Source organism: Rhagoletis zephyria, unplaced genomic scaffold, assembly GCF_001687245.7.
Source record: "Rhagoletis zephyria isolate East Lansing unplaced genomic scaffold, Rhagoletis_zephyria_1.1 Rzeph_scaffold_04750, whole genome shotgun sequence".
NCBI classification, from domain to species: domain Eukaryota; kingdom Metazoa; phylum Arthropoda; class Insecta; order Diptera; family Tephritidae; genus Rhagoletis; species Rhagoletis zephyria.
In genome coordinates, this window is record NW_016161833.1 from 12,910 (window position 1) to 27,123 (window position 14,214).

Below are 14,214 nucleotides of genomic sequence, written 5' to 3' on the forward strand. Positions count from 1 at the left end.
ACAGACGGACAGACGGACATGGATAAATCAACTCAGCTCGACGTTCTGATCATATAAGTATACATTTTAATGGGTCTATCTCTTTTTGTTCTGGTACTTACAAACATCGGACCAAAGTTATAATACCATTTCATGCTCATGAAAGGTATAAAAAGGTAAAGTTATTACGCACAAGGTTTACATATTGAGTTTATTTTAGTTAATTTACTATTAATCTCCAGTTTTATTTTATTTTAAGTAGTGCGTGTCAACTATGATTGCCGTATACAATTTTCCAAAATAAATAAAAATGTTGAAAAGTTGTGGCAGAATTTGTCAGTTGATAGTTGAAAAGTAAATGGGTTAGTTTTAAAGGCACATAGCTATATCTACTTTATTATTATTATTTTTTTTTTAAACAAGGATGGATGTTTAGGGATCCTTTTATTTTTGAATGCGTTATGATGTGGTATAAGTTTCATATGTTAAAAATGTTTTTCCTATCCAAAAGTATTTAATAGTAAACAATGCCAAATCAAGGACAATGCTCCAACCGGATAATAAATTACCAAATGTACCACCTATTAAAACTGCGAAAATTATCAGCTTTTTCAAAGATTGCAAATTTTCTGTATATTTTGTTTCTTTGATAGCGAATGCTCAGACTTTTTGTCTGATNGTTTCGAAGATTTCAAATTTTCTGTATATTTTGTTACTTTGATAGCGAATGCTCAGAATTTTTTTCTGATGGATAATTTTGTCTGGAGAATACGGAAACACTCCCAGACCCGTTCAATATCAAAAAAATATTTACGAATTGCTACCAGTACTTGCATGTTTTCACTGGAAATGCATTTATTAACTCACAAAATTTGGCGAAAAAAGGGCGAAATGTAAACAATGTATTTAGAGGAACATTTGATAAAAAAGTTGATAAGATAGACCTTCGAGCTGAGAGTAAAGGTTAAATATGGATTATATCGTATAAAGAAAATACAACACAAGGATTGTGCTCTGAAACTTTGTTTCCAATAAATTATGAATATTAATTATTTACCAAAAACATGCTCAAAACAAAACTAGTGAAATTAAAATATGGGTGCATAATTTTAATTCAAGATAGATTTTTTGATTTTTATGACTATGGAAACATTACCAACCAAAAGAAAAATAACGCGGCAAACCTTAAACATCAGAAAGTTAAAATGGCGTAAGTTGCACGTTTTTGCTAGTTTTGCGTTCAATAACTCTTTATGATAATTTTCACTACCTCTCCATTTCCCTCTCTATGTTTCTTTTACGCTCCCGCTGTAAGTACTTACTGTAAATGTTTATGAATAGGCCTATTATCACAGCAACTTTTTGTTGATTTTAGCAAAAATTAAATTTTTAATAAACACCACGTATTTACTTCTATGAAAAGAAGAAGAAAAGATTACTGTATTTTTATCCACAAAAACGCTGATTTCCAAGTATGCAAAGTGTGGTGCAGTGCCGTATTTTGACAAAATTGTATCAAAAATGTCAATGTAGTACCAATGTACTTTTGGCTTCCAAAATGTACCAAAAAAGTACAATTGTACCATCAATTTCATCACTGGTCCATTGCATTGTGACTGGTACAGTGTAATTGTGTATGAAGTAACAAAAATTACAGATTCTTTTTCCTTTTTTATACCCGAGCGCACTTGTGCACAAGGGTATATTAATTTTGTTCACATAACGGTTGTTTGTAACAGCCAAAACGAATCGAGATAGATATAGAGAAATGTATACATAAATGATCAGGATGAAAAAAGAAATCGATTAAGCCATGTATGTCTGTCCGTCCGTCCGTCCGTCTGTCCGTCTGTCCGTCTGTCCGTCTGTCCGTNTTGTTGACCTTGGTACAGCATAAAAAATCGCCGAAAATTTTTAAAATCGGACAATAACCACGCCCACATCCCATATAACGGTAATTTAGAGAAATATAAAATCTTCGATAAATCAGTAAATATTGAAGCTAATTTATTCAAAATTGATGTTTGCAACAATTCTTTGCCAAGAAATACATTTATGGTAAAATTTTGGAAAATCGGCGTGGCACCGCCCACTTATGATCACATATAAGTATATCGGTAACCGTTCTACCAATGTGTACAAAACTCGGTGTGGTTATTGTGCTTGCCAAATATAAGCAAAACCTTGAAAATTATTGAAATCTGACTAAAATTACGGCCGCTTTTCATATAACGGTAAATTTCAGAAATGCTTGAAACTTCAATATTTCGAAATTGAAGGACGCTAATTTACTTAAAATTGATACACCCCGGCTTACCATCTAGCAGAAGGTTTCGGAAAGAAATCTGAAAAAACATATATTTAATACTTGCGCCGGGTATTTAATGTTCGGCTCCGCCCGAACTTAGGGCGCGAACAGAGTGGTGAACAAGTTCTCGCAATAAGCGTCAGTCGGCTCGGCTCGGCAACAAGCGGCCACTCTGTTCGCACCCTTAGACTTTCTTACTTGTTAATATTGTTTAATTGTGTTCATTTAAAAATACGTTACCACTGAAATAGAGATAATTAACATTTATGTCGTTTTCCTTTTTACATGGAATGACCCATGGCCTGTTTGGCAAATGTTCACTTAAATTGAATTAGATTTTTTAATTATCTTTCGATTGACATCTCTATTGTAATATTTTATTAAATTTAATTTAGCATGTAAACAGCTCATCAAATATTTTTCGAAATATAGCTTTAATCGAACTGTTTCGTTTGTAATATGTATATCATTGAAATAACTCATGAAATTTAATTACTTTGAAACAGGTGGCATCCCCTCTTTAAATTTTTCAAAATAAAGAGGCGTAAGAACTCTTTCGCTTAGCATCCCCGTTTTAGTACCTTATTTATGAAAAAATGGAATTTCATTTTTACACAGGCGACAAGCAACCCTTTTCAAAATATTCTAAAAAAAAATTTTTCCCAAACCTTATTCGTTGGCAATCCATACTTCATTTAACATTTAACTTATTAACAAATTCAGATTTAATTTTTTAATAACTAAACATTTCTTTAGTGGATTTTTATTTTTAATTGAATCGAACCATTTTTAAGAGTGGTTTTCGTTTCGGTTGTGGCACTTCAACATAAAAACGATTGGATTTGAAGCCCGAAAAAAGGCGGAGGCTTCCATACAAAACCTAATTCTCTGTTTAGTCACAATTAAAAAACAATAGAAAAAAAACACCGAATATTTCTGAAGGTCAGCTCGTCCAGCGGTAAATGCATTCGGTGCTGCTTATCTTAGAAACTGAAATAAAATGTTTTCAATACACACTATTCCAGTTGGTAAATATTGGCAACCACATTCGTAATTTTAAATAGCTCAGCTGAAATAATATGCCGCACCTACCCACAGCTTACCATCGATGACGAACGCTGGCTTCGTTGGTTAAACAAAGAAAAAGATGAAAATTGCATAATGAATAAATTAAGTGAAGCACACAAGTAAAACGTGCATTAATGAAATAAAAAATATCTTAAATAATAGTGGACCAATTGCGTAGAATTTTCATTCAAATATCATAAACACTCATTGCTGCACGCTTATCAACTTCAACTAGCCGCTTAAGCATGTTTCAGTGGTTAATCCAACGTTCATGGCAAATTAGGTCAGAATAAGTAAGCGAGAAAGTCATTAACCGGCGTGCGAAAAAACACGTACGTGCAGCTCAAGAAAATCAGAACAGCGTGAGCTTCCATGCTAAGCACCGAATACGTACCCTCTAATGAAACACGCACTTTGCCAAAGTTCGAGGCGACGGACAAATTACTAATATTTAGATTGGTGTAATGCATAGAAGCACATAAAATGATAAATGTGTGGGTGAGGTTTGAAAAACCGATTTTCATTTCTACTGGCCCCTGCTGAATATGGATATAAAAAGGCAACATTCAGTATAACATCTCAGTTACTCGTTGGAAAACCAAAACCATAGTCTTAAGAATGTGGTACATATTTTTTATAGGAAGCTTAGCTGCCGCGGCCTCAACAACTGAACTCTACACACCACTTTGTAACGAAAGTGGTTCACCGGTGTGTGCAACGAATGGGCAGAAGTATCTTTATTTCCAGAATGAATGCAAACTCAACGCTTATATTTACAAACAACTTTTCTTTGGGAGAATAGGTGAGTCGAACTTTTCTTTGCTTTTCTCAACTTCTTCACGCAGTATTTAGTTCAAATACAAATTTTTATTTCTTCCATCTGCAGTTCCAATAAAAACGGACATTGAAAATTGTCTACCTAATTGCGATGAAATTGTCTGTCCTAAGTTATTTAAGCCAGTTTGCGCGCAACAAGTGCCAAAAGGAACTGTGAAGACTCTGCCGAACGCATGCCTAGTGGATCGACTGATTTGCGAGACCAAGCAACGTAAATACGAACTTTGACGGCCTTCACTGTCGCCTTTATTTTAGGCCATTTTAAATACATTTCCTTCTTTATACTCTTCCACAGACTGGACAGTTATTGGCGAAGGGCTCTGCTCGCCAATTCAAGCGCCGAAGTCTAAAACCGGTCCGGAATATACTTTCACTTCTGATGCCCAAAGTAAACCCTCAAAGCTTGTATCCGCGCTAGCTTACGATGCATACGCAGATCGAAATGACGGTTACTCTGCAAGCGCTCCAACTTCTGAAACAGATAGTGCTCCCGAAGATGCGCTTACCTCTACTGATATAGCTCAATTGTATCAAGGCGCTGAGCTTGTTGCTGCCCCAGCACCTAGTTATGCACCAGCGCAAGAGACCACAGCAATGTCATCGTCAAATGCAGAACAAAATGAAGGTTACTCGTCACCAGCTTCATTATCTGGAAAAAACGAAGCGCAAGACCCAAGCTCAGCATCGCTTCCGTATGCAGAGACAGCTCCTGCGGCAGCCGATTATAGTAAAACAGAGCAATCTCCAGGTGATTCTTCACCAACTTACATAGTTTCAGAAAAAACCTTACAATCTATATTAGGGTCTTACTTAGGCCAGAATCAACTTTATGTCGCCGAAGATCCTGTGTCTGTATCTTATGTAGACCCAGAGCCAAGTGCGACATCACAGCCATCGTCAAACCCAGTTGAGGCTCCAGATTATGCCTCCCACTTTTCTGGTTCTGTTCCTTGCGCAGTTGTAAGTCCGGCTATGGACTCTAACGCTGCTTCAGAGAAAAATTCGACATCAAAATCTGACTCACCGGTAGTTCAGGACCAAGTGTATGCTGCCCCAGAACCAGATCCTGTATCTTACGTTATTCCTGAGCCAAGCCCGGCCCCACAGTCTTCGTCATACACAGTCCGGGATCAAGTATATGCCTCTCCAGCCTCTTATTCCGCAACTTATGGAGCTCCAAAGTCAAGTCCAGCACAACAATCTTCGTCCCAATATGTTCCAGATCCAAGTCCTGCACCAAAACCTCCGACATATGCAAACCAGGATCCAGTTTTTGTTTTCGTAGCTCATGCTCCTGTGCCTAACGTTGCCCAAGAGCCTAGTCCAGTACTGCGACCTACGTCATACCCTGCCCAAGAGGCAAGTCCGGCACTACAGCCTTCGTCGTACGCAGCACAAAACCAAACTTATGCCGTATCAACTTCTGCTTCTGCAACTAACATTGGTCAAGTGAAAAATATAGCACTACAACCTTCGTCATACTCTGATCAAGACCAAGCTTATGCTGCACCTGCTTCTGCTACCTACGCTACTCCAGATCCATATCCAGTAGCACAACCATCGTCCTACGCTGCTCCAGAGCCAAGCCCAGCACCCCAATCTTCATCACATGCAGACGAAGTTTATTCCTCGCCAGGCTCTACTAACGTTGCTGAAGAGCTAAGTGCAGCACCACAACCTTCATCATACGCAGTTCAGGACCAACTTTATGCTGTACCAGCTTCTGCTTCTGTACCTTACAGTGCTCCAGAGATAAATCCACAAACTTCGCCATACTCTGACCAAGGCCAAGTTTATGCCGAACCTGGTTCTGCTACTTACGCCGTTCCAGACCCACAACGTTCCTCCTACCCTGCTCCGGAGCCAAGTACAGCACCCCAACCTTCATCAGCCCAGGACCAACTTTATGCCACATCAGCTTCGGCTTCTGTACCTTACAGTTCTCTAGATGCACATCCAGCACCGCAACCTTCGTCATATTCCGACCAAGACCAAGTTTATGCCGCTTCTGCTACTCACGCTGCTCCAGAGCCATGCCCAGCACCACAACCATCGTCCTACGCTGTTCCAGAGCCCATTCCAGCACCACAACCGTCATCATACGCAGCCCAGAATGAAGTTGTTCCTGCACCACAGCCTTCAACATACGCAGTGCAGGACCAAGTTTATGGAGCTTCTGTTTCTTCCACCGCTCCACAGTCAAATCCAGAACGGCGACCTTCATTATACTTACCACAGGACCCAGTTTATGTCACACCAGCTTCTGCCACTTATCATGCCGACCAAAGCCCTTCACCAGCTTCCTATTCCCATGTGGTACCAGCAGCGTCTTCTTACGAAACGTCTGAAGCGGTTCCTTCTCCTTACATAAATCCGGTATTATCCTCTTATGAAGCACCATCCTCCGCGCCAGTAGCGGACCCAGCAGCTGCATCTGGTTTGTATGCGGCAACAGGCACAGCTCCAGATGTTTATGGTTCAAAATTAAATAGCTCTCCGGCACCCGCCGCCACTGGCTATACTTCTGCCGCTTCTTCTAATGCCGCTCCACAGCCAATTGCAGCATTACAGACTGCGTCATACTCAGCTCGGAATCAAGTTTATGGCACACCAGCTTCTGCCACCTATCCTACCGACCAAGGTCCAACACCAGCTTCATTTTCATATGCAGTTCCTACATCATCTTCTCATTACCAAGCACCGGAACCAGCACCTGGTTCAGCGGTTGCATCTCCAGCTTACTCCTCTTCAAATCAAAATGCGGAAACGGTGCCATCTAGTTACCCAAAGCCCCTGCCATCCTCATACGATGGTATAAACTCAGCACAAGTAACGCAAATAGCACTTGCACCTGCTTCCTATGCGGCGACAGAAACAGCTTATCAAAGTCAAAGTTCGGTATCAGTTACAAATTCATATGGCGCTCCAATACCCGACGTCGCTGGTTATCCTGTTGCAAATGCGAGATCAGGACAATCTCCAGCCCATTATTCAGCACCGCCTATTGCTCCAAGTCCCACTTTCCCACCCTGGCTAAATTCGAAAANCACCCGACGTCGCTGGTTATCCTGTTGCAAATGCGAGATCAGGACAATCTCCAGCCCATTATTCAGTACCGCCTATTGCTCCAAGTCCCACTTTCCCACCCTGGCTAAATTCGAAAACAAATGCCTTAGCTGAATTCGCAGCAGCAACAAATATTGCGAAATTCGTCCAAGGTCTGCGTTGGCAATTCGGGCCAATTTATTACCAACCAAATTATGTTCACATCATACATTATGATGATTAAACATTTTATCGACGATAAATTGTAACGATTTATAACCCATAATGGGTCGGAACGTAGGATTAAGTGTGGTATAATAAATAGCATAAACAAATAAATACTGTCTTTTTTTAAATTTGATACTCCTCGGTATGATATTTCGCGTATTCAGGTTAAAGAGAGTTCAAAATTTTTCATATACATATGTATTAATGATGCAGTTACCTTACAAATCGCCCTAGTCGCATAATATCAATGATCTACATAATTCACTTATTAATAATTTCACTTTCCTTTAACACTTTTATCACTGAATAAAATAGCGACCAAAAATTACTTATATGTATTTAGTACCTAACTTTGCAATAAGTATTTGCAACTAGTCGGCGTAGATTTTTTATGCAAACATGTATGTCTGGATGTGTGTACATGGCTTCTTGCTAAACAAAGAAGCTCAGTTTCAATAATGACCAAAACCGTTGTCTACTTTAAGGCGCAGAAAATGATAATTGATCTATGTAAGCAATGGGGTTTGAGTCTTTGCTATCAAAAATAAAGTTAGCTTTAAAGTTGAAGTGGCATTGTAGTAGCTATAGCGCTAGAGAGCCTAAAGATCCCCAAACAACCGGTGTGACCAGGTGACTTCTTAAGGCTATATCTAGCAATTATGTATTAAGCCCGAAATTTTAGATCTGGTATCGTGGCTTTTTTAATGCTACCTTTTTTAACCGACTTCACAAAACGGAGAAGGTTATCAATTCGTCGGAATATTTTTATTTTAATTTTTCCTTTATGTATGTTACCGCATAACTTTGGACCAAGTTAACCGATTTCTATAATTTTAAAAGAAAGGTGTTACCTCACAGGTGGTCCCATATTAATTTGGTTTAAATCTGATCATTGGGTCATGAAGAAATTTACAATAATCTTAAATTTTTATATGAGAATTGAAACTGGTTTTTTGTTTTTTGCTTAAAAATTACTTGTTTATACGTAGTTTTCATCGTTTTAGTATGTGCTCTGAGAAAAAAAAATTACTGATTTTGACGCATACAATTTACTTAGAAACCTAAAAATGCTTAGTTCGTATGCACTTTTTACCTCTGTGAGCGATGAGGCATGATTGGAAATTACCAAATATCACATTGGCCGGTGCTAGTCATTTTCTTCCATACGAAGTATATTCGATGATATGAAGAAAATGAGCAACACCTGCAACAAAAAAAAAATCCAAAAATCAACTATAAGTCCCAGCTACTTTAAACTTGCACTTTGTTAAAATTTCAGTGGCAGATTTGGGCAGCATTTATTTATGTTTAAGGATAGACGGAATTTCCGACACCAAAGGTGGAGAGCGTCAACATCACATTGAAGCCTAACCTCATCAAATTAGTCTTAGATTATAGCGTATACATACCTTAAGATCATCTGCATGGAGTAAACGGCTACTAACGTTATTTATAACAAGTAAGAAAGTCTAAGTTCGGGCGGAGCCGAACATTAAATACCCGGCGCAGGTATTAAATATATGTTTTCTCCTTTCCGAAAACTATCGCCACATGGTAAGCCGGGGTGGTTTAACCCGGAAACACGCCCATTTCAGTATCAATATGTTAGTATCAATGTTGAGTAAATTAGCGTCCTTAAATATCGAAATATCGATGTTTCAAGCAGTTCAGAAATTTGCCGTTATATGAAAGTGGCCGTAATTTTAGTCTGATTTCAATAATTTTTAACGTTTTGCACAATAACCATACCGAGTTTGGTGCAAATTGGTAGAACGGTTATCGAGATACATATATGTGATCATAAATGAACGTGGCCACGCCCATTTTCGAAAATTTTATCATAAACGTATTTCTTGGTAAAGAACTGTTGCAAGTTTCAATTTTGAATATATTAGCTTCAATATTTACTGATTTAACGAAGATTTCGTATTGTTATTTCGCGTGGTTATTGTTCAATTTAAAAAATTTTCAGCCATTTGGTATGTTGTACCAAGGCAACAACTGCACCAAGTTTGGGAGAATTGGTTGAGTGATTACCAAGATATACACATGTAACCATAAGTGAACGTGGCTACGACCATTTTCCAAGAATGTTTAATATTCCTAATTTTCATCTAAAAAGTATTTTATATCTCAATTTTGAGTCAATACTCTTCGGTAGTTACTAAAATATTGTAGTTTTTGTATTTCTGAAAACTACCGTTATATGGGAGGTAGGCGTGGTTATTGTCCGATTTGCCCATTTTTAATGCCATCCGTTCTACGTCTCAAAGAAGTACACGTACCAAGTTTCGTTAAGATATCGTGTGTACAGACGGACAGACAGACGGTCGGACGGACAGACAGTCACCGCTTAATCGATTTCTTTTTTTATTCTGATCATTTATGTATACATTTTTCAATATCTATCTCGGTTCGTTTTGCCTGTTACAAACAACCGTTATGTGAACAAAGTTATAATACCCTTGTGCACAAGTGCGCTCGGGTATAAAACGGACAAACAATAGAGAACCCATAGCGCTTCCTTGCGGCACCCCTTATTATAGAAATGTCTAAAAATTTTGCGGTGAACTATTCAAATTGGTTGACTAATGAAAATAATCTTTGGCAATTCGAGAATATTAGTTGAAATGCAATGGTAAATTCATTCATATGAAACTATGTTACGTCAGCCCAGAAAAACCGTCAGCCACAAAGCTATTGCGAGAATATGAGGAGCTCTTATTAATCAACACTTTTAGGCAGGTATTATTTACCTTACCTGCTGTACTAGAAGACCTACCAGTACCACTGTTATTCGATGAGTAGGAGCATGCATGTCTAGTTACCAATTTTAAAATTTATTTAATGAGTACCGTTCACTAGAATTTGTAGGGGTGTAGCTAAATTTCTTTGAAATCTTTTTAACGTGTTCAGCTGGTCACACTGCTAACAACTAAATAACTGCAAAAAGTATGATCACTACTGTATGTTCAAACTTTTAAATTTAAAAACGTCGTCGCTGAAAGTTTGAGTGTCCCTGGCTTTTCAAATAACTTCCGCTATCGAAAGTTTGGTACATTGTTTGGTTATTAAATGTGATTCTTACGCCAGTGCCACTAAAACTGTCGATTCGAAAATCGGTTTGGGTATGAGTCTTCGGTATCAGTTTGTTCTTTGGGACCAAAAACAACTCTGTGAACCATCTAAGCAACTCTTCCTGTGCCCGGCACTGCAATCGTCCTGCCACTATTAAAAATACTGCCGTCGATAGATCGTATTCATTACTAAATCTCAGATTGAGTCATTAACCGTTCAGTTACGCCTCCCTGTTGTTATTGCGAGTGCAAAGTTAGGAACCAAATGATGTTGAATACTCGCGTTGGGTAGAGTCGCGGGATTCTTCTCTTTCTCTCTGTTGTAGGATCACAGATGCTGGTCATTTCTGTACCAGCGTTCTCTGGATTACCATTAAGTGTAACCGTTGTTGCTACCAACTATAAAATCTGTGTCGGACTTGAAAAAGGGTAATGGTTGTGCGCCCTCCACTGACCAGGTCCGTCAGAACCGGTAGCTAAGCCGTGGGTGCCAGGTGGTGTTTGGTACTGCACGTCCGATAGGTCGCTAACGAGCTGGCGGCGGGATTCCCAGCGTTCTGGTTACCCAGTGCAAAGGGGGGGATGCACATATTCCTTATACTAAAGTAAGTGTTGGGCATACTTCTGTCATCCTCCTCTTGCAAGGACATTACGTGTAAGTGGTATAACGGGCCTGACAACCACGGGGACCCTAGTCACTCAACTTGTTGTAGTTAGGCTACAAGGTCTGACCAGGGACCTAATTCTGGTACAACGTGGAACCAGCTTCAGCATGATCATTGTGGTAGGTCTCTTCGGGGAGTATCGTGGTGGCTGTGGTTTAATTTCCACCATATACGGGTATAGTTGCGTTTTGCCTTGTTGATGTGGAGTTGTATCCGCTGTGCTTCACAGCATCATGGGGTTAGGTGGACAGGCAAATCTCCGAGTGTATTTCTGGCATGAAAAACAGCTTCTCATAAAAATACAATCGCGGTTCGGAGTCGGCGTAAAAGTGTAGGTCCCTCCCCTTTGTGCAACAACATAAAGGCGCACGCCACAAATCGGAGGAAAAGCTCGGCCAAACACTACCATATATGTTAGCGCCAATCTATTATTTTCAACCATTTATTTTCACTATTTACAGGGGAAGAAAATTCAGATGATCTACAGTCTGTCATGGTTCTTGAGGAAAATAAGAAATAGATACCGTCAAGCGTTTCCTCTGCCATTTTCGGCACTATTGGGCTTATTTCTATGAAACGAGGAGTTACAAAGGGCACACTGAGCCCAAGTTTAAGTCTTTCTGGGACTTCGGAGTGGAAAATGATGTCATACAAACCACTTTTAATCTCGATATTCGAAGCATAACTACCATTAGCTAAGAAACAGAAGAATAAGAAAGTATGTAGGATCGATAGAGCGTTCTATTTGCGACTAATTGCTACTGCATTTCTCTGATGCCTTTGCCTTCACATTTGTCGATCGTCATTTCAGAGGAGTTACTTAACGTCTTTTCTTAATTTACTTGTCAATTTCAGTACATATATATATATATCATTCTTTTCCTCACTCACCTGCCACACTTCGATAAAGATCGCTCACAAATCGAATCCAACGAGCAATCTTCGCCGCCACCAATGGAATTGTAAACATTTTGATTAGCATCGAAACAATAGCTGCAACTGCAGTAGGAATATTGTGAGCAACAAAAAGACGACGCCACCTCAGCCGCATCCAGATCTGTGATATTGATAGAACAATCCCCATCGCTGTTCGTGCAACTCAGTTCGCATTCTCTATATAAACGCGGAGAATTTGTAGGTTTGGTGGTGGTAGTAGCGTCATGTTTTTCTGATGCCTTGGTGCTGCGACGTGACCTACAAACGAAAAAAGTGAGAGTTCAATGCAACACAAACTTGAAAACTATAAAAATGTATGTATACTCACCTTTTGCTGCGCGTATCCACCGTCTCCACCATAACATTCCATGTGCGATGTATCAGATAGAGTAGGAAGAGTACACGCGACGTCTCACCATTTGGTGGCGCTGACGCTGGCGGCGTTTTACTACGTCCATGACCGTGAATGTCATTGGTCGTGTGGTCACTGCGTCGTCGACTGTGACGCGCTGGCAATGTTTTCGACTTGTGTGGTGGCACGCCGCCGTCACCGCCGCCGCTGGAGTCGAGTGTGGAATGATAGCGTGACTTTGGATTTCTGGGTGTTGTAGAGGCGCGCGAGCGATTATTGTTGGTGTTGTTGTTGTTGTGGCTGAAAACGCTTGAGCCACGACTGACGGCGTGCGTTAATGAGTTGCCCATTTTGAGTGAGGTGAGCAAGATGAAAACTGAAAATATTCAAATTAAATATAGAGTTTACTGAGGGAAAATTATTATTTCGGTGAATTTTAATAAAAAGAAAACTGAGAATAAAAAATCGTTCCTTAAGCGATTATACTTTTAAATGAATGCTTAAAAATATAAGCTAAATTTAAAAAAAAAAAAAAAACGTTTTCCAAACGAGCAAGAAAAATTCAGCTAGAGACGAAGTTGCTGCTGGGAATACGAGAAAGGCGCCCGCAAGATAACCCCCATTTCAGCCATCGGCGCTTATCGCTGACCTTACCATTTCCAGTGCATCTACTGCCTGTCCCCCAGCGGCTCTTACCTATACTTTCGCCGTTGCCTGGAGTCACCAAACAGCCCACAAGAAAGTTAAAATCGGGTAGATCTCACTATTGTCTAGAGCCACTGAATGATCTAAAAGTGCATCTACCGGCTTTCGTCTAAACTCTAACCGTCGCGTCTAATGCATCTACTGACCCTTAAAAGCACTCTTGCCACAAACCCTGCTATTCCACCGATACTGGCACCAGTTACCGCCACTTACTAGGGGCACTTTGAAGATTAGGCTTTTCAAATCCAAAGCGCACTCGATACTGTTATATGACTACTCCACCTTGAAAGCCACTACTACAATAACTAGGCGCCTGCAAGTGTTCGTAAGCGAATGTCTTAATATAATACTCCGAAATCTGTTTTGCCTAAAACAATCGCAAATGAAGAGTTGCACGGAAATGCTAAAAATGAGCTCCTTGACACCTGGATTCGCAGGAAGCCACACTTAGCGCAAAAAAGAAGGCAGTGTTGCAAAGAAGGCCTTGAATTGGAGTCCCCTAATAGGCAGAGCCAGCCCTTCCGGCAGACTCCGCGAAAACGATTTCATCTAGAGGCGAAGCAACTCAGGGAAGCGGAAAGGAGTACAAAGCGCTTGCCAGAAATAGGGTCAGCTGGCACGCAGGCGTAAGTTTTACTTGGGTTTTAAGCACACGAAGAATAATACTAGGGTCACCGGTTCTAGACAGCGCCGTTCGTCAGCTCTGCAGACCCCATTTTTTCTCCTGCTGGCAGCTCCTACATGGCTCCACAGTCGCTCTCTATCCCATTCCGTACGTCAGACTGCTAGCCCACTTACGCAGACGAGTGTCTGTTCGTTGTGAATACAGCACATTAATGGGGGCGGGAGTCTTACCCCCAGCCATCAACTAAACCCACCACATAATCCAAAGCATGCATAGAAAGAACTTCTTATTCTTTGATCACCTCGAATCACCTAAAATGAGAGATTCGAATGATACCGATGTTCTTTCTGGTTGAGCGCTGGGTTTGAGAGACCTTGGAAAACATTCCA

The 14,214-nt window shown here is 40.0% G+C and overlaps 2 protein-coding genes across 2 annotated transcripts; one reads left to right on the forward strand and one right to left on the reverse strand.

Annotated features, from left to right (window-relative positions):
• The first annotated feature begins 3,973 nt into the window (after positions 1–3,973).
• Positions 3,974–11,727, forward strand: LOC108371178 (flocculation protein FLO11-like). The gene is made up of 5 exons (XM_017626688.1): positions 3,974–4,157; positions 4,242–4,403; positions 4,488–4,940; positions 5,007–7,205; positions 11,669–11,727. Exons 1-5 carry the CDS (start codon positions 3,974–3,976, stop codon positions 11,725–11,727), a joined length of 3,057 nt encoding a protein of 1,018 aa, XP_017482177.1.
• A 171-nt stretch (positions 11,728–11,898) lies between these two features.
• On the reverse strand, positions 11,899–12,845 carry LOC108371179 (uncharacterized). Its single transcript, XM_017626689.1, has 3 exons — positions 12,472–12,845; positions 12,099–12,401; positions 11,899–11,902 (listed from the first exon to the last, which is right to left on the reverse strand). The coding sequence occupies exons 1-3, from the start codon at positions 12,843–12,845 to the stop codon at positions 11,899–11,901; spliced, it is 681 nt and encodes a 226-aa protein (XP_017482178.1).
• Between the last annotated feature and the right edge of the window lie 1,369 nt (positions 12,846–14,214).

Bases quoted from the DNA above. Each gene is read 5' to 3' on its own strand.
- LOC108371179 (XM_017626689.1), bottom strand. From the start codon at position 12,845: ATGGGCAACTCATTAACGCACGCCGTCAGTCGTGGCTCAAGCGTTTTC. The intron at 12,402-12,471 runs GTGAGTATACAT...TTTCGTTTGTAG, and splicing joins GTGGATACGCGCAGCAAAAG to GTCACGTCGCAGCACCAAGG.
- LOC108371178 (XM_017626688.1), top strand. From the start codon at position 3,974: ATGTGGTACATATTTTTTATAGGAAGCTTAGCTGCCGCGGCCTCAACA. The intron at 4,158-4,241 runs GTGAGTCGAACT...TTCCATCTGCAG, and splicing joins ACTTTTCTTTGGGAGAATAG to TTCCAATAAAAACGGACATT. The intron at 4,941-5,006 runs GTGATTCTTCAC...GGTCTTACTTAG, and splicing joins TAAAACAGAGCAATCTCCAG to GCCAGAATCAACTTTATGTC.